Source organism: Aulonocara sp. 'chitande type north' Nkhata Bay, linkage group LG11, assembly GCF_057382095.1.
Source record: "Aulonocara sp. 'chitande type north' Nkhata Bay isolate Kocher_YH1m ecotype deep benthic linkage group LG11, A_spYH_male_GT1.1, whole genome shotgun sequence".
Lineage (NCBI taxonomy): Eukaryota > Metazoa > Chordata > Actinopteri > Cichliformes > Cichlidae > Aulonocara > Aulonocara sp. 'chitande type north' Nkhata Bay.
In genome coordinates this window covers 34309233-34332770 of record NC_141354.1, presented here as the reverse complement: position 1 = coordinate 34332770, position 23538 = coordinate 34309233, and the positions used below count along the sequence as shown (strand labels likewise).

Below are 23538 nucleotides of genomic sequence, written 5' to 3'. Positions count from 1 at the left end.
TGACTACCACATAGCAGCTGGACCAGTCTCCAATGCAGGTCAGTCCCCTGCTGCCACCTGTGGCCAAGTACCATAGCCTACTACTAGATTAACTTGTGACTAGGGATGGGTACCGGTGTGTTCTGACATAAACGGTAGTAACCAGACCGAAAAGCAGCGCACATTTCGGTGCTTTTTTTTCCTGAGCTGTGATACACTTCTAGCCAATCATTTTACGTTTCCGAGGATAGTAGGCGGGTCCAGGTACGTACGTTCTTTTAGAGCAGAGCTACAGATTAAAAATGTCCAAGGCGAAGCGGTCAAAAGTCTGGCTGTACTTCACAGCAAAATATGCAAACTCAGCAGCCTGCAACAAGTGCTTTAAGCTGATACTGTGATACTGTCAAAGGAGGTAACACCTCGAATCCGATGAAACACCTGGCGACGCATAGCGGGTTTTTTTAAAAAGCCGAGAAATGCACCGTATTTGATAGCTTGCTGCGAGACCTCACACCGAGCACATCTACTGCGGGTGTGGTGCCTGTTATCGGACCCGGAGTTAGCAACATCCCCCAAAACACGAAGAGGAGAGTCCTGGCCCCTAGCCCTGCCAGTGTAGCAGAAATGATGACAGATGATGATGGCAGCAGCAGCCGTTCTTCTCTGCGTGAGTAGCTTAATGTTGTTCGTGTGTAATTTATGTTGAGTAGGCTAACCACGTTATTAAATTAATGCATGTAAGGTGAACTAGCAAACATTATCATAGCTACATGCGGCTGTCCTCTTGTTTGATGGCAGATACTCCCTTCACCCTGGCCAAAAAGGCTAAAATGACCAAAGAAAAAGTGGAAAACAGTTAAACATGAGAGGTTTTGGACAGAGTTTGTGTTTTTTCCATTGTTTAAGCACTGCTTCCAGCCAAGAGTGATACCATATATGCCCCATAGCTGCAGAAAAGGCTAACATTGTTATCTTTTTACAAAAAAACAGCTGAACATGAGAGATTTTTGGACCAATTTTGTGTTCTTCATTCTTTAAGCACCGGTTTGAGCACTGGCACCGTTTCAAAAGTACCGATTTGGCACCGGTATCGGTATCACAATACATTTGTGATTGTCAATGTTGTCTTTTCTGTCCCATAAACCATGCAACCACATGAAACACAATTGTGTATCCATTTACATCTCATCATATACATGAAGTTTTAGACATCACAACTCCTTTTGTTTATGTTCTTACACAACAAAAATATGTACTTCACACATAGATTACAGAAATATGTCATTAGTGTGCTCACAACACACCTTGTCAGAGTAGTCTGCCTATTTCTTTACTGTGATTTTGTATCTTTCAATTGTGCAATCATGTGGTGTTTGCTAGGAACACTGGTAGCCAATATAGGTAATTAAGCAGCACAGCTGGAGAGAATTGGTAGTTATATGCAGTCTATATAAGCATAGTGAGTACAACCAACATTTGCGGGTTTTGTGAGGCGATAGCAGTTAGTGAATTTACAGCAGTTAGACAGTGATTAGAAGGCAACTATAGCCAGTGTGGTTGAGAAGATCTTGTGGGAGAGTAGACTTCTGAAAGTGAGTGACTGAGGTGTGCTAGTAGGTTTGTGTGGTGTGTCTTTGAGTCTGTGTTTGTGGTACAGTGGAGTGGGTAGATAGGTGGACAGGTGTAGGTGAGGGAAATGGATCCCAAAATTGTGAGGGAGCTTCTGGAGTTCAAACTCCACAATCGCTATCCTGAAGGATCAACCAGCAGGGAAAGATATACAATCAAGAGAAGAGCGGAGACCTTCAGGATAAATGGTGAGTACAATGGATAATGTCATGTAAACCATCAGAGTGTAGTATTGTGCTGTAATGTGACCATTTCTTTTTTTTTCTGTTTGTTCTTGTCTTGCCTTACATGCTTAATGTAGCTGGAGACCTGTATTATGTATGCAGGCAGAAGAAGAACAAAACTGAGAACCTGGCAAAAGTGGTCTGCTCTGCCAAAGAGGCAAATGACATTTTTGAGGAATTTCATTCCAGCCACTTTGGCGGACACTGTGGATGGGAGAAGACCCACAGTGCTATCATGGCACGCTATTACTGGCCTGGCATGGAGGGGAACATTAAAAAAAAAAATGGGTGAGCACATTTTGTCTGAATGAGCCTCAAACTCATTTTGAAAACCCCAAAACTCCCCCCCCCCCCCCCCCCTTGTTTGTTTTTCTGTTGTTTGTTTTTGTCTTTTGTTTGTACTTTGTTGCTCCTGACTAACCCATATCACCTACAGCTCTAAGGCATTTTGCTGATTATTAGCATGTAACGTTACTTCATTTGTCAATAGGTTGCTCAGTGCCCACAATGCCAGTGTAAGCGGGCCAATATTAAGGAAGAGAAAGGATACATTCCAATCAAGGTACAGTAACACAGACAGAATATTTGATACTGTCCAAATACATCAAATGTAACATGTTCTTCCCCCCCTCACAGGTCACAGAGCCCTTTGAGCTCGTTAGAATGGGTCTTGTGGGTAAACTGACCTTAACGGATGGTGGTAATCAGTACATTTGTGTAATGGTTGACTATTTCACCAAATGGGCAGAGGCCTACCCACTGAAAAACAAAACTGCAGATGAGGTCACCAGTTGTATTCTGGATTTTTTCTACAAATTTGGTGCACCTAAAAGACTGCTAACCAGGGCTCAGAGTTCTGCAACAAGGTAAGGTATTAATAGCTCAAGCAAATATGTAATGTAAGCTTGGATGACTAATGTGATCCCCTTTTCAAGGTCAACTATGGCTTGTGTAAAACCCTGGGCATCCAAAGAAGCCTCTGCTCACCATACCATCCCCAAACCAATGGTGGAGAGATTAAATGGCACAATCCAGAGGTACAATACTGTAATTTATGTTTTGTGCTGTAACTATGTCACAACGCTGGCTATTAAGTATATTGTTCTTATGCATTCACCTTTCAGATCCCTCAAACTGGTGAGTGACAAGCCCAAGAACTGGGACAAATTTCTGCAGTCCACCATGTTTGGACTGAGGACAAAAAAGCAGCTGACGACAAAATACAGCCCATATTTCCTCATGTTCGGCAGAGAGGCAAGGTATCCATCGGAGATCCCAAAGGAATACAGGGTAAAATGATGTAATTTACAAGAAAGAAAATGTCTCAATCCTAATCCAGTTACTCAGTCATTCTATTTTGGCAGATCACAGAAGACATGGTCACTAAAATCATTTCAAATGAAGACGTGTGTGAGGGCCTACAATCCCAGGAGGTGGTATATGCTGAAGTAACCAAAAATGTTAAAACCACCCAAGACAAAATCCGCAGGGGAAAGACAAAAAGGGGAGAGGAAGATGGCTTTCTGGTTTTTTTTGCAAAAATGTGAGGCAAGAACAGAGAAAAGGTGGCAAACTGGATGCTGATATGCTGGGACCCTTGAAGATTGTGATGCTGGACGGCAAAAGTGCTGACTTGGTGTCAGAGAAGGGCAAGAGGACTCTGAAGGTCAACATCGACCAACTGACACACTACTTCCAGCCTGAGGAGAGGGTCCCAGCAAAACTGAAGAACTTGTCTGCTTCCTGCGAGGGGCCATCGGCGCCACCGGTGTCACCTCCTCCATGCGAGGGGAAAGGTGCTGTGGTCCAAAATTGGGCCTTACAAGCTATTTTCGGAAAACATTGCCGATTTGGCCCCTGGGAAAGAGTTGGAAAGTGAGGTATGTAAATGTTTTCCACATGAGTGGTCGCCTCATTGGAAGGAAATGACAATGTACCGTTTGTGCTCCTAGATCATAAATGCCTATTTGACACTGGTGGGGCGACAACACGCTGCATTGATTATGGACTCCCAGGGCTCTAGAGTGCGACCAATTTGGTCGCAAATGCGACCAAATTTTTCAGTGGTGCGACTAAAAATAAATATTTGGTCGCACAGGTGCGACCAACTGTTCCGGTAACAAAAAAAAAAATCTCTGTAACTCTCCGTGTTTAGTTTTAAGGCGAAGTTGAAGGCTAAGGAGGGAGGGAGGAGGACAGTGGGGAGGGAGGGTCTGATTCATCCCAATAAGATGGTTTGCTCTAATGTGGCTGTAGATTTGAATACAGGGATTGAGGAGTTACCTGCATCTCCCTCTGCTTCCTTTTTGGCACACTCAGGGGCAGGGGTGGATTTCGCCCGGTCACCGGCGCCTCCTATATTGACGACGCCTCATTCAGCCCCTCCGCGCTCCCGGCGTCCACCTAGCGAGCTTTACCGGCCTGCAGCTAACCAGCTCCGAATTTAATTAAAAAAAAAAAAAAAAATTTTATATATATATATATATATATATATATATATATATATATATATATATATATATATATATATATATATATATATATATATATATATATATATATATATATATATATATATATATATAAAACACACGTAAAAAGGAGGTGGGGGAAATGACGATAGGACAACGGGGAAAAAGCGATAAAGAGGAGTAGAGTCTCGCTTGCCCGCTCTGATCCCCTCCATCCTAATTTTAACTGTAACCTGGACCTGAATGAACATAACAGCGGTGATAATAGTACCGCTAGTGTCAGGAGCTGATCAAGCTGCAAAATCTGGAGCAAAAGCTTGAGCCAATAAAGAGTCTCTTGCTGGACATTGACTTTAGGTATGCTCAGTTCTACGAGCCGTAGGGTCGGACGTGCGATGATCAAAGGCCTAGGCAGTTTTATTTGTTACCAAAAATACATAAACAACCAGACACTTGGATGGTCCCTTATGAGATTCCACCTGGGAGACCGATTGTTTCTGACTGCAGTAGCTCCACCTACAACATATCGCAATACACAGACCTCTTTTTGGGACCTCTCTCCAACTGGCACCCCAGTTATCTTAAGGACACTTATCACTTTTTGCAGACGATACGTCCCATGGTCGTGCCTGAACAAGCCTTTCTATTCACTATAGACATTGATAGTTTACATACTAATATCAATACACAGATGGGTCTAGCGGCAGTAAAAAACATCTTTCTGAGATACCCGGACGCTAAGCGCCCAGATACGGAGATTCTCCAACTGCTGAAACTGTCTTACCAATAACGATTTTCAATTTGACAATAATTATTACTTACAGGTTGAGGGCACGGCCATGGGGCAGAGATATGCACCGTCATATGCTACTATTTATATGAGCGAGTGGGAGAGGGAAGCGTTGGCCAAATGCGCACTGCAACCCATATTCTATCTCCGGGTTTTGGATGATATTATAGGCGCGTGGGCCCATGGAGAGGAGAGTTTTAAAGTGTTTGTGCAGGTCTTGAATACACACCATCATTCAAACATGAGACAAATCATTCACAAATTAATTTCCTAGACAGTGTTTTTTGAAACAGTGAATGGTCAGAAAAGAATGAGAACGAAGGTGTATTTCAAACCCACGGATACGCACGTACTCATGCATCGTACCAGTTACCACCCGCCTCATACATTTCGTGGCATAATTAAAATCCCAAATCCTCAGATTTCACCAGATTTATTGAAAAGAAACAGACTTGCATGAGGTGATAACAGTACTATTTAGGAGCCTGAGGAGGCGGGGTTACTTGCGCTCCTTTTTAAGGAGAGTACGCAGGGAGACATTAGCTTCTCTCCTCCCTTCTCCCACTCGCCTTTCCCAAACTAAAGGTATGAGTCGATCGAACGTGGGGATAGGGCAGCGGCTGTTTGAGACTGAGACCCGACCTCCTACAGAATTAGGGGCAGAGGATATGGTGGAAGAGAAGTTACTCCTCCCTTTTGTCTGTACCTTCCATCGGGATTACACCGTTTTTAAGTGGCATACAAGAGCATTTTAGAGTAATGCAACCGGGCTGGGAGGTACCCAGTCAGGCGCGGGTAATTAGAGCTCCCAGGAAGAATCCCAGTCTTGGGGACATTTTGGTGAGGGCGAAACTAGAAGGTAGGGTTAGAACACCTCCAGAAAAGTTGTTGTGCCATTTGGCACATAGATACATGGTGTCTAACCATGTATCTTGTTCATTTGTACGGATCACGTACGGACATCATGATTGCTGTACCGGACTTTATTTTTTTTTTGCAAGCCAGCCTGAAGAAGGTTCATTGTAACCGAAACGTCGCGTTTTGGCTTGCAAGTATATTTGACTTTTGTAATTTTGAGTTACGCTAAAATAAAGCACTCAGTTATCTACTCAGTCGCAGTTTGTCTCATCCATTAGAAGAGAACGGCTTGACGCTGCTTGTTTTGAATTTTAGCAGCAACGCAGCTAAACAAAGTTTAGAGGCATTGTTCCAATCATGTCCACATGGGAGACAGAGGACAACTGGACCGTGTTTCGCCGGAGAAGAGGCCGGAATGAGGATCGCTACTGGTCGGCCGATATGAGTAGACAAAGGACGGCCCGACACACCAGCTACCCCAGCCGCAACAGCCCGAGGACCTACGCGTCAGTTGTTAGAGGACGGGGACAAAACAATGATTATCGCCCTTTCCAAACACGGGACCGAAATTCGAGAAGGGAACGGCCGGCTGTGAATCACTTTGTGACCCGACCCGAGGGAACTTTCAGCAGAGACCAACCCAAGATAATCGCTATTTAAAACCCACTCGTTCGGAGCGAGCTGGGCCGCCTGAAGATAGAATACAATCAGACGACCCAGATTTTTCTGCCAAGGTCCGTATAATTCACAGACTCATTAAAGCGATCCATCATCTTAAGAATGTATCAAATGACATTTATCCTCCGTCTTTGAATAAGTTACAAATAGAAATCCCTGATGAAGCCTTCTTGTTTTCTATTGATATTGACAGTCTGTACACAAACATTGACATCCAGGAAGGAATTAACTCAGACGAATTTTCCAAAAATATCTGGACAAAAAAAGAGACCGGACAAAGAATTAATACAATTGTTAGAAATCAACCTTACAAGAAATGATTTCGAATTCAACGGGGATTTCTATTTACAGGTAAAGGGTACAGCCATGGGTAAAAAATTCGCTCCAGCTTACGCCAATATTTTCATGGCTGAATGGGAGTCTGAAGCCTTAAGCAAGTGTGTTAAAAAGCCACTATATTATTACAGGTTCCTGGACGACATTTGGGGAATATGGCATCACTCTGAGCAAGATTTTGAAGGGTTCCTGAATACCCTAAATGGCCATAATGGCTCAAAGCTTAAATCCACATTTCATAAAACCAAGATTGATTTTCTGGACACGACAACATTCAAGGGCCCAAATTTTCTAACTGACCACAGATTGGATGTAAAAGTGTTCTTTAAACCCACGGATACACATGCCCTACTGTTTAAAACCAGTTTTCACCCAAAACATACATTTGCTGGGCTTATTAAATCACAATTACTCCGTTTTCACAGAATCTGCACGCAGCAATGTGATTTTAAACAGGCCACCAGAATCCTATTTGCGGCACTCGCCACTAGAGGGTATAGTCGCTCTTTCTTAAGAAAGTGCCTTAAATCATTTCTAATAACCAAACCAATTGATGTGTCCCCCCCCATGCTCCCAGTATGGGTGACATATTCCCCTGCGTCGTGCAAATTGGTTGGAACGATTAGGACCCATTTTCAAAATCTTCTTCAAAGAAACCAAATCTTGACTGACCACAGAATAATCACAGCCTTTAGGAGGAACAGGAACCTGGGTGATTTTCTTATTAAGGCAAAGGTGCCACCGCTCTCTGAACCTAAGTCCAGAGACCAAGGAAAACAATTTTTTTCACCACCAGAAGTGGGTACAGAGTCTCTCTCTCCCTCTCTCTAATAAAAATAAGAAATATTGATATCAGATGGACTAGACAGTTTCCTCTGGCACTGATATTGCATGTACACTTTAGAGATTTTATAAAACACAATTTGTTTACAAACTAACAAAGAATTGTGTGGTTATGTTGATTACTAAACAAAAGCACTCAGTGTCTTGTGGAGGCTAAATCCCCTCCACAATTTAATGCAGGAATCTGTCTGCCTTTCTTGTTTTAATATAGTGTTTTTAGTTAATTTATTAGAATTTATATTTTATTATATCTACCACTCTTCCCGTTAGCTCAGAAGCTGAATATTTTCACAATCATTTAATACAAGAACCAGTCAGTCATAAGGGATCGACTACAGTATATTCCAAAGAGGACCATCGAGGGAAGGAGAAGAGGAGCAGAGAAGTTGAACAGGAGTCTCAAAGAAGAAATCTGGATGATCCAGCGGCCCCTAGGACCGTGCAATAAAAACTTTAACGAAAGAGAACTAAATCAAACTGTGACAGGGAGAACATACTCTTTATCTCTGCCTGACCCCATCACACTCAATTAACTGATTTTAATTAGTAGGCCTTCTCTCCACATCATGTCATAGGCTTTTTCTATATCAAAAAACAAAACAAAAAAAAAACAAACAAAAAAAACCAAAAAAAAAAAACTGCCACGACCCTCTTTATTTGTGCTTTCCCGACTTTGTGTTCCAAACACAACACCGGATCCCTTGAATTTCTCCCTCTTCTGAACCCACTTTGATTTATCATTTGCTCCATCATTTTACAGATACTCGATGTTAAAGCTATAGGTCTGTAATTTCCTTGGTTTGTATCAACCTTCCCCTGTTGCCCGCCACTGCCTCTTTCCACCTTATGAAGTGTTCAAGTGAGCTCTGGTCTTAAATCCCTGTAGACATTGATTACACACAGGTGTTGCCAATCCGAGTAGACAACACGCCTTCTTCCCAAGGTGGAAACACTGGTACAATGGAAAAAAACAGCACTCACCTGGAACATGACAGGGTTGTTGTGATTGGGTTTCTCTGTATTACTGTCTTTTTTTGCTGAAAAAAAAATTTTTTGAACTGAACTGAATTTCCACAGCTAGACATGAGCGTGACACTGATAATATCCTTCTTAGAAGGGAGGCTTTCTATACAATCAGTTGAAGGTCTGTATTTGATTTGAAAGCTGTTAAATGAAATAATAAACTAAATTCACAGAAAAACAATAATACAGTTCTTTATGAAAACTAGTTTATTTGATCGAAAAAAACCAAACATAAACACTCAAACAATCATAAAGAACCAGAGAATTTCTCATCGTAATATTGTTGAACCAAACCTTTAAAAAACAAAACAAAACAGTAGATTATTTCATCACATCATTTTAACTATGTGTAAAGTTCTCTGCAGCAACAAAACTTCTTGCTCTGACCTTCATTTATTTTAAAGGTGGTGTTGCATGCATTGTGAGTCCTTGGGTTACTGACAGTTACAGAACTGAGGACCTGCTGCATCTACATGAAAGTCACATGAGGCACTGGAGGAAAACTGTATAATAATATAATTTTTGTTTGTATAGTTCACTTTGCACTGCTCAGGGTTAGAATCGTGTTTCCACTCTTTCCCAAATGCAGTCGCATTCTTGCAAAACGTCCCTTTCGGGCATTGTGGTCATGATGCTGAACCTGTTCCTGGAGATCTCCTGCAGCTCCTTGATCAGTCCCTCCACAGATGGACTCGGCCAAGTTTTGTTTTCGTCACTTATAAGAATGTATGTCTGTCTCTTGATCAGCTCCAGTCGCTCCAGGTGTCGCAGCTTGTTGAGGAACAGCAGGTCTCTTGTTGGTTCCTCACGGTGGAAGCTACAGAAGACAAGACAGGAAAAAACGTCAGCTCTAGTTGCGTGTTGGCAACGATAGACCCATAATGGGAAATTGTTGACACGATTTTCTGTAGTGTTTCAGTTGTACTTAAGAAATCAAGACAGAGAAAAGCTTCATTTGCAGCAAAATGTAAATGACGACACTTTTTTCAAGTGAGATGATTTGATGCTGCAGGTCACACATAAACCATCAAATGGAACTTTTACTTTGTAATAGTAATAAAAAATAAAAATCTGCTGGGCATACCGTATCCTAAGAGTCTTGAGTTGAGGAAACAGTGTAGGAAGCCGTTTGCAGAGACTGTCAGCAAAGCGGTTCTTATCTATGTCCAGATGCTCAAGTCGCTGGAGTTGAGATGCAATGGAGCTCATCTGGCATGCGCATATGGATGTTCGCAGTGTCAGACTGGTCACCTGGGATGGAAGGTCTTCCGTATAAGAGGGAAGAAAATTCCCTCCTATAAGGAAAGAAACGACAGGACAGAAGTTACAGAAAACAGTTTTGGCCTGGAGCTTCACACAGCTTCACTTAAAAAACAAACAAACAAAAGGATGCATGCAAGACAACATATTTTTGCTTACTACACACACTTACACACACAATACAAAGATTAAATGCATGTTTTGACTCACCAATGATTGAGAGTGATTCCAGCTGTTGCAGATGACTGAGCCAGGAATAGAGGTTGCACTGGAGACCATCCCAGGGGTACCTGTAGTGGACAGCAAGCGACTTGAGTGAAGTCAGACCCCTCAGCGCGTCCTCCGACAGGATGATTTCTGTGTAATTGACCAACTCCAAAGAGATCAGTTCTGGGCCGCCGTACTCTCCTACAGGATAAAAGAGGTGGTTAGCTAAACATTTAGTCTCTGTCAGTTAAGTTTAGCATAGTCACACAATACTGCACAACAGGCTGTGTGATCACAATACTAATCAGAATAATATGTATTTATGAATGTAATCAGAATAATAATTCCTAAGGAAATTATGTGGCTTAGACAGTTGGTCCAAGATAGTAACAGTAATAGACTAAACTAATTAAATAATACAATATATTACAAGAAATAGCACTAATATATACAAATCGCTCAATTATAAACATCAAGAATATTACAGAGGTGAAATATATATAATAATGCAGCATGTGTGCAGCTCAACTGACTTCAATATGATGGGTTTTGTTCCAATATTAAGGCATAATGTCAAGAAAATATTGTATTTTCTTGATGAAAAGCTCTTGTCAAAGGTGTAAAAAGTGACTGTATTGGTTCTGATGCTTGCAAGTGTAAAATATAATCAGGAGACTGGCTTACCTGGGTTTTCTGGGTCCAGTGGGTAGAAGTAGTTGCTGGGCAGTGGCACTGGTGGCTCCCCTTTCATTCCCCAGGATAAGTGTTTGAGTTTCTTCAGGCTTAGCAGCAGGTTGTGGAAGATGCAGGAGGGCACTGGCCTCATCCTCTCAAGCCCTTCACTTTCCTGCTGGTGGAACAGCAAGTACTCCAGGTTGACCAAGTGTGACACGCTATTGATGAACGCCACAGTGTCGTCGCAGGACATCTGAATGTTGCAGATGCTGAGGTGAGTCAACCGCTCGACTAGTTGCTGACTCTGACACTGCACCACGAACGGCCCAACCCAGGTGGCGTTTCGTACCCCAAGACTCGTCAGGTTGGGGAATTCACACAGGTTGTCTAAGTATTTCATCTTGTAATATCGCCGTTCCCTCACACAGACAATGGTGTTGAGCGATGGGAGGGACTTGCTGAGGATTTTCCAATCTTTGGGTCGTAAATGTCGCACTGTGGCACGGCTGACCCCACGGCACTGCACGGTGTCCCAGAATCCAGATGTGTAGCGGGGAAAGTTGGAGAGTCCTGCTGTATAATCCTTCCACAGGGACGGGTGGTCGATGAGATCTCTGAAGTGTCTGCAGCAGAGGCGGGCTGTGTGCTTTTCCTCAGTGTTCAAGTAGCCGAACACCAAAACCCAAACTTCAGGTGGCAGATATGGTAGCTCCTGGACCTTCATGTTGACTGTTTGAGCCATTGCACTTCAATTCCTTACACAAATTCAACCAATGCAGAGGCAGCAGACCTACAATTAATAGTCCTTTGTCCCTGAGTAATCACACTGATTCGCTGAAATGTAGGAGCACCTGGAAAGGGAACAACAACAGTTTACAACTCAGGCTAAACAAAAAATGACCAAGACCTCACTTAAGCTCTTTTTTTTTTTTATGTAAAAGGTGTTTATTTTTGCCCCAAACTATTCAGGCAAGCCTCACACCTCCATCAAGACTGTAATATGAAATAACTATCCCAACGTCCTTGTGGGTTGCCATGTGAATTTAAAGAAGCTTGTTGAGGTGAAATTTGCTTGTGCCTGTGAGTCACTGAAAACAAGGCTTCCTTGTATTCATCTCCAAACAAATAAATTAATCTCTGACTCAGTCTGGCTTCATGAAACGTGGATATAAAAAGTCATATTATTATTACAATCCTAGATTATTTTCACAAAGCATTTCATGCACACGTTAATTCCCTACAGCCAGCCAAAAAGAAACAAATGAAGGATAATCTGAGATGTGTTTTAACAGAAAAACCACTTTCACTCCCAAAATTACTTAAAACAGGTTAATAAAGATCTATCCATACTTTAAATGCTTAACTTGACGAAAACAGCATTGCAGTACATCTAACCAGCAGAGATGCTACAACAGGTAAACTTGAACTACACAGCAAATTATAGTTTGTGGCAGAGAATAATCCTTACCTTGCAGGAGTTTCTGAAAAGTGATGAAGAAGCTCTTCCAGCCTGCACACACACTGGGCCAAAGCAGAGTGACCATCCCTGGTCTGTGACCCTTAAAAAGCTTGCTGGTACTTAATTAACATATGACTTTGTCAATAAAATAATCCCTGTATATCCTCCTATTTGTCTGCTGTTGACATCAGTCAAGTGGGGTGTGTCAACGACTCCTTTTACACCTCAAAAACTCTCGATAGGTCAATCAAAGGTGCTTGAGCTCAGGTGGCAGAGCAGGTCAGCCACTAATCAGAAGGTCGGTTGTTCGATCCCAGGCTGCCTCCTGGCTGCATGCCAAATATCCTTGGGCAAGATACTAACCCCATGTTTTTGATACAGACCACTGGTGGTGGTCAGAGGGCCCGGTGGCGCCTGTGTCCAGCAGCCTCGCCTCTGTCAGTGCGCCTCAGGACAGCTGTGGCTACAATGTAGCTTGCTATCGCCAGTGTGTGAATGTGTGTGTGAATGGGTGAATGACTGAATGTAGTGTAAAGCGCTTTGGGGTCCTTAAGGACTAGAAAAGCGCTATACAAATGCAGGCCATTTACCATTTACTTGAGGCTGAAGCTCATCACTCCATTGTTGTGTTCCAGACTGCTTGATCACATCACTTACACCCACTAATTTCATGTCCCTTCTCTTTCTCATATGCATCTGAAAGCTCACCATGACATATTGCTGTTGCATGTGTTCATGCAGAATTCCTGTGTAAAACGTCTAAACTTGCACACTTAGAAAACAACACCAGTCACACTGCGCCACCCATTTTTGTCCCTTTTTCTTAGCTAAATGTAAATCAAAGTAAAGAATATTTTCAATGTTTCATTTAAAAGAGTTTATTTCAAGCTTGTAATAACTGAATGTTCTACAGCACCAAAGGTTTTGTAATCACATCAGAGTTACACAGATCTTATCTGCAGTCCATCACTGTATATCAGCTAACTCAGAGGCCAGCAAAAATCTGTTTTTAGCATGTTATTTTCAGCAGCCCAAAATCTGCATGGAGCCACATAAACGTGTGACTACTCTGTAGTAGGTTATTTTTTTTATGCACTTTAACTTTATCCATGATCACTTACAAAAACAGTCCAATTAAAGTAAGAACTGATCTAATCTTTAGATGATGATTAATTTCTTCCAAATCCTTTTGGAGCAGCTAGAGCGGGGGTGTTCAACTCCAGTCCTCGAGAGCTACACACCTGAATCAAATGCTACCTCGTTATCAAGCCTTTGCCAAACTTGATGGCACGCTGAAGCACATCTGATTCAGCTGTGTTGGAGTAGGGATGCGTCTAAAAGCTGCAGGACAGTAGCTCTCGGGGAATCTAGTTGAACATCCCCGCTCTAGCTGCTACAAATGGATTTGGAAGAAATTTATCATCATCATCATCTAAAGATTAGATCAGTTCTTACTTTGATTTGACTGTTTTTGATACAGTTAAAGTGCATAAACAAATAACCTACTACAGAGCTAGAGGATCGTTTCTACAGACTGAAGAATGGCAATAAAGATCTTCACGTTTCCTATCACAGTTAATACATGCATAAAATTTGTGCCAAATATTTTATGTAGAGTATGTCAGTAAATTTCAGCTGAGGGGACTCTGTGATCATTTTGTACAGGTCTGGAGGATTTTCATTCAACAGTGAATAAAAGTTCTAAATAGAAATACGATAACAAGCTTAATGCTCTCTAATTAATTTCCCCCATGAAACCATACAAAAGTATTACAAATAAGATAATAACAAAATAACAGTTTAACATTATAACACACATCTAACTGAAAACTGATTCTCCCCCGCAGAGCCAGTTAGAAAAAAGTAAATGACGGGAGAATGTGAGATGGTTTTAACAGAATAGCGATGGGATTTCCGGCTCTTTTTAGAGATCCGGCTCTTTCGGTTTGGCTCACTAAAAAGAGCCGGCTCTTTCGGCTCCGAACCGGCTCTTCAGGTTGTTTTGTTGCTTTAATTAATTTATTATTAACAATAATATAAAATTATGCACAAAAGGAATTACTAACGTAAAAACAAGTGGTTTTATTTATATATGTTTATATATAAATATATGCGGTGGCCCCTAGAGACAAAACACGTACAAACTCCAAAACACATTTCTAGCATGAACTGAACTTCCAAAGCAGAGCTACTAGATCACTTAAATTACACAATTGAAAGCATGTGTGTATTGTTTGTGTATTTATACACAGGCACTCATATATATATTCAAATAATTTAAAAAAAAGTTCATTTACCTGTTATTACCACACACCAAATCCGGTCGTTGGTACTTGCTGGCTTGTGTAGCCACAAGATAACAAAGGCTCAACACTGCGCCCAGCATCCTGGAGCACTTCTGTTGTCTTTTGTACGTGTTTTGAGTTTTTATATGCTTCTGAGTTTTTATGTGCTTCGGAGTTTGTACGTGTTTTTACGTGTTTTGGAGTTTTTACGTGTTTTGGAGTTTGTACGTGTTTTTACGTGTTTTAGAGTTTGTACATGCTTCAGAGTTCGTACGTGATTTGAAGTTTGTATGTGCTTTGTCTCTAGGGGCCACCGTAAATATACTTTTATTTATTCACTCCACATAAAATGTAATAAATAAATCATATAATACAAAAATCAACTATTCACATTTCAACTTTTAACTATTTAAATTTTCAGCTTTTTCCTTTCACAAATTTAAAGTGAAAAGAACACAAAACACTGCAAACCACAACACAATTAAATATAAATTATAATATGAAAACTAAAAGAACATGCATATTCTCTGTCATATGGACCTGCATGAATAAACTTTCTCAATCCTTTATCATCTGCAACTGAAAATAGTTGTGGATGATTACTATACCTTTCTAATGTTGTTGTCCCTGGCTCTCTTTCTCTCTCTCTGGCTCTGTTCCTGTGCTACTGAGTGTAACTACCGCCCCTCCCCCCTCTGCCCAGCGTAAAGCACAAGGCTCGCGTGCAGAGTGAAACGGAAAAAAAGTGCGAGAGAGAGGCTGAGAGAAAGAAAAAAAAAAAAAAACCCACGTGACGGCTCGCGATAAGGAGCCGGCTCGCGTCGTTCACGTCAAAGAGCCGGCTCTAAGAGCCATTTCGTTCGCGAACGACCCATCACTATAACAGAAGTATCGACCACTTTCTCCCACCAAAACCACTGCAAACATCTTTTTAATGATGCACTAGCATAACAAAGAAACAGAGAAAGCAGGGACGAGAGGGCGTCGTACAACTGTGAATTAAACAAAACCTGCATAACCTTTATCTGCTGTTTGCAATCTACATGTATTCGTCTCAGGGCTGGCTGGGTCAACAAGTCTCAACAGCTCTCTGTAGCTAAAGACCTCAAAAGAGGGGTTAAAGTTCATGTCTGGTCTAAACCAGTCAGCCGTTTTCAGACATGCAAAAAAGCTACACACTGTTCTACACATTAAAGGACAGAAGTGCATGTGAGAGTGGGAAAAACTATGGGAAAACATAGGTGCCACTTAAAGGAAACTATTAAAGAAGCAGCACCAGAGTCAGAAAAAAATCAAATGTATTTAAGTGTTATTTAATAAAAATCACTTGTGGCTCAGAATCAGTATTTATGGGCAATTCTATCCTCTTAAGCGTGAATGATCGGTCTACTAGAAAATTAATCAGTTACCTGAAAAAATACCTGAAAACAAATTTTAGTTTAAATGAAACAAAATGGTTAAAATAATTGTAATATTATCTTTTATTATTAAAATCTTAATCACAGTCAGTTTGTTAAAATGTTTTTGGGGGCAACAAAAAATATATTCTATATGAAAAAATCTTACAGCATAAATTTAGCTTAATTCAAATCTCTACTGGCTCAATGCACCAAAATAGATTTGTCACATGAAGATGCCCAAAGACTTTGAAACACAAAGAATAAACTCGTGCATAATGTTGAATCAATCATTGATGATAAGTCATATCAACTTTTTAAAAGTGAATATGTAATGTTTGTAAAAACTTTGTTTTTTGTTGTTTTATCAAAGAAGTGATGAGCAGTTTGCATCAGCATAATCAAAAATCAACACTTTAACTCTAGTTTGGTCATTTTTATTCATTTTGTTTGAGTGCAGCTGAGCTCCGTCGGATCTATTTTAAGCTGAAGAAGTGAAGCTGGCCAAGAAGCGTAACAGTGAGGTAAGCTGTCCTCATATCACTGTGTTACTGTACATCAACATGAGAGTAGACACTGCTGATTTTTAGAATGTGAATCAGCTGTGAGACAAGCCAGGAGAGAAAAGCTGGTCATTATGTGGACTTACTCTCTGCAATGGACACATAAATACCAGAAAATGCAACTCTTCGATTTCCTTTCCAATTAGTTTTTCTAAAGACTCCTAAAAACTTTCATTCTTGTGTATTGTAAGAATTCCTAAGCAATGCAAATAAAGTATTTAGTGACGAAAGTAACTTGAAAAAATATACAAAATGCAAAGAGTTGATAAAAATAAAAACATGGGTAAACATGCACAAGGAGAACAGAGTGATAAATGATAAGGTGGAGACCATATGCACCAGTGATTGGACACATGAAAACAACCGTGAAAGGTGAAAACAATCGTTAACAACCTTTAACACCTTCAACAGCTCGACCCTCATTAGTGTCACCTGTAGTTGTCACACTAATGAGGGTGGAGCAGAAAAACCATAAAAGAGGGAAACAAAGGAAACAGACACACAGAGACTTCTTACATAAACAACAGAGTGTCACACTAACAGTTTTTTTTTTTAGATTTAATTTCTGAACCTAACAGAATGTAATGCAATAACAGGCTTTGAGTTTTTTGTGATGTGTCTAAAATCAATGTTTTACATGCAAGTCTGCTTTAAGTTTAACATCCTGCAAGATTCCGCTGTTTTCTAACAGGTTATTTTCCCAGTGTCCAATCATTATATTACGTTACGTTAGGTTGGGCAAGTCAAGAACGGTGAGATAAAGACCAAATGAACCAATCTAAAGAAAATGTTGCACATACGTTGTCAGAGCAATTAATATCTTTATCAGGCTTGTCATAAAAATGCCTGGAGGTCAGAAACTATCCAGCACCCTGAACGGCTTTTTATCCTTTCTCGCTCTCTCTCTCTCTCCTTTTCATAAACAACAACAACAACTTGCTATTGAAATTTCACTTATCAGTGCTGGGGCATATTTATCCCTCTCCAATTTTCTTCCAATATATATTAGAAAATCAGTTCGGTTTAAATGCTCAGTTTGTTTTTCCACAAGTTAACAGGACTTCATGACCATGGTGAATAGGTCAGATAAATCTTCAAATTAAATAATAATAATAATAATAATAATAATAATAATAATAATAATAATAATAATAATAATAATAATAAAGTATTGTGCAGGGTTTTCACCAAGTAGGCCAATAACTACAAAGACCTAAAATAAATTCATGTTCTAAGTTAGATGTATTCAGGGCTGGACTGGGCCAAAAATCGGCCCGGGCATTTAGACTAGAGACCAGCCCACCAGGTACTATAGGAAAAACCATAAAGCCTTTGAATGAAAACAAACGCTGTTGTCACAGTGATGTACACTGTCTTGTTGGTATATATGTATCAATCTAATAAACTTAAACCTACACCATCCTAAACAGTACTAAACAGTACCCGAAAGTAGACTGCTTGGTCGAGTTAACCTCCTGAACTATCTACAACACAGGGTGAAAACCTGAAATTAAGACAGAGAAGACTAGAGGTGAGACGTGATCATTACTGATGACAGATTTAGATATATTTTCATAAACCATTCATTTGCCACATCAATAAACAGTATGGCAGGGCAAAATATTTTTTCTAACATGGCAACCTTTAAAAAGTGAAAGGAGACAGAAAGACAGGTGAGAAAGAATAAAACTTAATTGACTTTTTGATGGCATTTTACACACAGTACTGGTACAGTATCTAGAAAATGTGGGAAAATACTGGCATCATATACAGTACTTAGCTACTTCTGAAGAAAATATGATGGGACCCTAAAAAAAATTACTATGTACAGTAATGGATTTCTATACATTTTACATCAGATGAAAACGTTTGCTGTAAGATTCAGATAACTATTTGTTAAAAGCGAGACATGAGAATAAGAAAGAAAAGTATATCTTTGTGTTCCCCTCTCCCTGTTAATGCCCTACCTGCCCCCCTGGCAAAACTTTGCTAGATCTGCCCCTGCACAGTTACCAGCTGTCAGCTACTTAGAAAAGGATCCTGGTGTTATTTCTCTCTCAGAAACAGTTAATAACTTCCCTTCAACTCATTCATGTCACCTAAAAGGTAAACCTGTTTCTCCATCACCTGTTCAGCTCTGATGATTCAGTAAGGACATCTCCTGGGCCCTATTTCAGGAAGCCGGTTTAGTGCAAACTCTGAGTAAGTATACCCTGAGTTAACGAAAACTCTGGGTTTTCGGTTTCACAAAGCGAGTTTAGATTAATTCTGAGTGAGTTACTATGACGACACACTCCGTGAAGCTAACCTGCCCCCTAGCAGGTTTACTTCAACTAACCCTGACCTTCTCCGCCTCTTTGTCGGAAACCTGACTGTAGGAAGTGTCAGACATGGCCTGCCCCTTCCTTGAAGAGCCAGTAGATGTTGAAGCCCAAATTCTCCGCAGAGCTCTCTGCCGGGAGAGAGTGATTAGAGCGCGTTCGGACATTTTATCATTTCCTGATGATTTCCTGTGTGAACGTTACCGTTTTTCAGCACAATCTATAATTTATTTGAATAACATCCTCAGGCCTAATACTGCTCATGTGACACATCGCGGACATTCTCTCAGTTCTGTACATATTATTTGTATCGCACTTCGGTTTTTTGCAAACGGGAGCTTTCTGTATAATATTGGTGACGCTGAGCACGTTTCCAAGGCTGTTTCCGTCTGTCGGGCAGTCAGGAATGTTACAGTTGCACTGAAACGTCTCCTGTACTCGTTTGTGGTGTTCCCCGGTCATAGACCCACAAGATTCATCAAAGAGGGATGCCACAAAATTGCAAGTATCAGGATGAACGAAACTTAATTCATGATGTGGTGATATTTGAACTACTACTTAAATTTTACATTTATGTTCACGGTTCCCAGGCGTGATTGTCTGTATAGATGGCACTCACATTCCAATCATTGCTCCTTCAGTAAATGAAGGAGAATATGTGTTAAAGATATTCTATTTTAACAAGTACTCAGATGCAATGAAATATCACTCAGACACTTAGAGCAGTTTTAAACGTGCACGGGTGAGAGACTCAGGGAGAGACTCACACACCTCCTTGGTGCAGTCTGGCTTTATTTATACACATCATGAAGCATACAAAAAAGGAAATATCATCCTTATCTTGTCAAGAACGCAGGTGTGGTTTCTCAAAAACTTTGTGTTTTCTACAAGGTTGTTTCTTACTCGTGGGTGGCGGTTTCCTGCTAGTGTGAAGGCAAACAGTGACAATGTGAAGGCAAAAGAGTGATTATGTGAAAGCAAACAGTTTCCGTTATAAAGTAGGGAGCCAGCAATTAAAATATACAGCTGGTTGAGTACAGAAGAGAAATATAAACACTCTTAGTTGATTATTATATGAATAATAAAACCTTTAAAAACAAAAATACTCTGACACTATGTGAACAGGAAGTCTTTCCACAGCATTCATGTACAGGTACATAGTTCCCTGTAGCATTTCAAACTAACAAATCATTTCATTATAGTAATGGATGCTAATTTGTGTTCTCTGCACTGTGAAGATCATATGTGATGCTGCCAACATTATCACAAATGTGGAAGCCAACTGCTCAGCCTCTGTGAGTGGTGGTGGTGGAGGACCCCCACCTGTTTTTCGGGCCTCCGCTTTTTTTTCTGTTGGCTATAACGGGTCACATTTGAGCATACAGAGTAAGCAAATATGTACTTGTAATGTGCTCAGATAATTTCAATAAGTGCTTACAGAGGGGGAATTAATGTAGCCTCTAACTGCAATTGATTTACATCGGACAAACAGACCAAGCACTATGGCTCATAATACAATTACACCTTACCTGTTTGGACTATATTTTTATATTTCATTTTTACTTGCTGCCAGGAACGTTTGGGGCCTGTTGGGTTGCACCTGCGCTCACATCACATCACAAAATAAAATGTATAAAATACAAAACAAAATAAAATATAATAAAATAACGTGTTAAATGGGTGGAAATCCCTAGATCAATGTTTAAATTAACATTCACGCATTGACTCTGTCGGCTATGTTTTGCCATGCATGCTCCCTTTCTTTTGCAGCTGAGGCTTTTTTTTCCGCAAAATTTGCATGTTATCGGCATATGCTGCCATCAGAATTTCGGCCTCAAGCGCTGTAAAATACATTGACCGCGCCTTTTTTCCCTCCGTCTCCATGTATCCTTTATGTATCCTCGTGCGCGCGCTTAATTTGGGGTTAAAGCAACTCCGCGTTGATTGAACTAATTGTTATCAGCCTTTCTGAAACCGAATATTCCGAGTTGGACAGTTCGGGGTTACTCAACCCTGAGTATCGTTTTTCACTCTGAGTTTTCTCCGCTGATAAACAAACAAGAGAGAAAAGCCGATCAGCTGATCATTGCTCAGTTTCATGATTGAAGTAGAAACAGGAGGGAGGGGGAGAGAATGAGAGAAGAAGAGGCAGCTGTGCAGCAAAGACAGAATAACTCCAACTTTGTCTTTTTCATTGTAGCTGAAGTCCGGGACAAACTGCGTTCCTTTTCACCTCAATACAAAATGCGCAATATTTTCTCTGAATACGAGACGAGTCCCTTTTTTACCGGATGGTTGGAAACTCTAATAACTAACCTTACAAATAAAATAAGATAAAACAAGTTCAACATCAATAATATCATAGCACCCGCCCAGCAATATAGAAACTCCGTCATGCTCCGTCATTCGGAGGTGGGGTGCCCCCGGCCTCTCGGCCTGGGGCTCGGTCACTCAGGCACAGCTGGCTGCCGGCGGAGCCCATGGGCACGTCACTGCAACTCCCCCTGGCAATGGAAGTTGAACGAAAGCAACAGAATTTGAATGAAAACAATGGAAGTTTAAAACAAACAACAGAATTAGAATGAAAACAACATAATTAGAATGTACAGAACAGAGTTTGAATGAAAACAATGGAATTAGAATGAACTGAACAGAATTTGAATCAAAACAATGGAATTAGAATGAAAACAACGGAATTTGAATGAAAACAACTGAATTTGAACGAAAACAACAGAATTTGAATAAAAAGAGTAGAATTAGAATGAAAACAAAATCATTTGAATGAAAACAACGGAATTTCAATAAAAAGAATGGAATTAGAATGAAATGAAGAAAAAAAATTCGGAGGTGGGGTGCCCCCGGCCTCTCGGCCTGGGGCTCGGTCACTCAGGCACAGCTGGCTGCCGGCGGAGCCCATGGGCACGTCACTGCAACTCCCCCTGGCTTCTGCTCCGCGGCTGCTGAGTGAGCCCTCATCTGGGACTCTCCTCAGCTCTTTCTGGGACAGTGGCGCGGCTGCCCCTCTGTTAGTCTTCCTTGGTCTCTTGTGTTCTGGGGGCCTCTGGATGTCTGGAGTTTTGATCTCCTCCATACCTGCTTCATGCCCTGGAGGACGGGGCTGTGGCCCCCCCCCCCCTCTAGCAGATCATTACATGAAGGAACCTTTTAAAAAAACAAGCACGTCCATGCTCACAGGTGTACACACGGGTGATCACACCCACAAACTACACCCTTTTTGGCTCCTACCTCAAAGCACACTGTGTGCTGTTGATCTTATGTGCTGCACAATAATGTTTAATATTTAGTATTTACTGTCATATTCCCATATATCATTGTGATGTTGTTTATTCTATTACTCTTGTTCTCTTCTGCTTGTTTTCTTTTTTCTTTCTCAACAGGTGATCCAGGTGATCGATATATGCATTTTTCTTCTTTTTTGTTTTTCTCTGCCCGTTCTGTTGGTTTTTGTCTTTTGCCCTTCTCCCCCGTCCCTCTTCTCAGCTGTTTCTCTTTCCCTCTTTCTTTCTCCCCTTCTTTCCCCCAGTCAAGTCTGTCCTGTATTCAGTAAGTGAAAATAAAATAAACAATAAAAGGTAAATCAAATGGACCATTACGGCAAGGCTGGGATGGTCAATTTGGTAAAGTAAATCCGTTGGGCATCTTTCTTTGCCTTTAGACAACAATTCTGATGGCAAAAGAGCCAAACGGGACAGGCCAAAAAAAAAAAAGAAAGAAAAAAAGAATGAAATGAAAATAATTTGAATGAAAACAACGGAATTAGAATGAACAGAACAGAATATGAATGAAAACAATGGAAGTTGAACGAAAGCAACAGAATTTGAATGAAAACAATGGAAGTTTAAAACAAACAACAGAATTAGAATGAAAACAACATAATTAGAATGTACAGAACAGAGTTTGAATGAAAACAATGGAATTAGAATGAACTGAACAGAATTTGAATCAAAACAATGGAATTAGAATGAAAACAACGGAATTTGAATGAAAACAACTGAATTTGAACGAAAACAACAGAATTTGAATAAAAAGAGTAGAATTAGAATGAAAACAAAATCATTTGAATGAAAACAACGGAATTTCAATAAAAAGAATGGAATTAGAATAAAATGAAGGAAAAAAAAAGAGAGAGAAAAAAAAAAAAGAAACTCCGTCATGCTAGCTAGTACACAGTACGAGTTATTGTAACTGACTGTAAAAAGTCAGCATAATGAAAATAAACTCCACCTAAACTTGGTTTATATCTGACCCAGATAGACTGCAGGTCATAACTTCTTACCTGAAGTTCAGTTCACCGCCTCGGGTCTCTGCTCCTCCTGCCTTTCCGTCATCCACCTGCCAGCGTGTTACATCTGCTGGCCTCCACCACTTGCTAATGTTACTGAATCTCTGGATTCAGTAACATTAGCAAGCAATTGAGTTATTTTTACACACCTCCCAGCATCTGGCCAATCCACCACCTTTCAGTGTTTATGAAGTACACTTCATGGCACTCCTGCTTGCATATCTCTGACATCTTAGT

The 23538-nt window shown here is 40.6% G+C and overlaps 1 protein-coding gene and 1 long non-coding RNA gene across 2 annotated transcripts; one reads left to right on the top strand and one right to left on the bottom strand.

Annotated features, from left to right (window-relative positions):
* Positions 1-2569: 2569 nt before the first annotated feature.
* On the top strand, positions 2570-3089 carry LOC147319590 (uncharacterized). The gene is made up of 3 exons (XR_015131431.1): positions 2570-2698; positions 2768-2869; positions 2957-3089. It is a non-coding gene; the product is annotated as an uncharacterized LOC147319590 (long non-coding RNA).
* Positions 3090-8958: 5869 nt separating this feature from the next.
* On the bottom strand, positions 8959-11798 carry LOC147319589 (uncharacterized). The gene is made up of 4 exons (XM_086310072.1): positions 10983-11798; positions 10302-10499; positions 9916-10126; positions 8959-9648 (listed from the first exon to the last, which is right to left on the bottom strand). The coding sequence occupies exons 1-4, from the start codon at positions 11713-11715 to the stop codon at positions 9387-9389; spliced, it is 1404 nt and encodes a 467-aa protein (XP_086166198.1). The 5' UTR covers positions 11716-11798; the 3' UTR covers positions 8959-9386.
* Positions 11799-23538: the final 11740 nt, after the last annotated feature.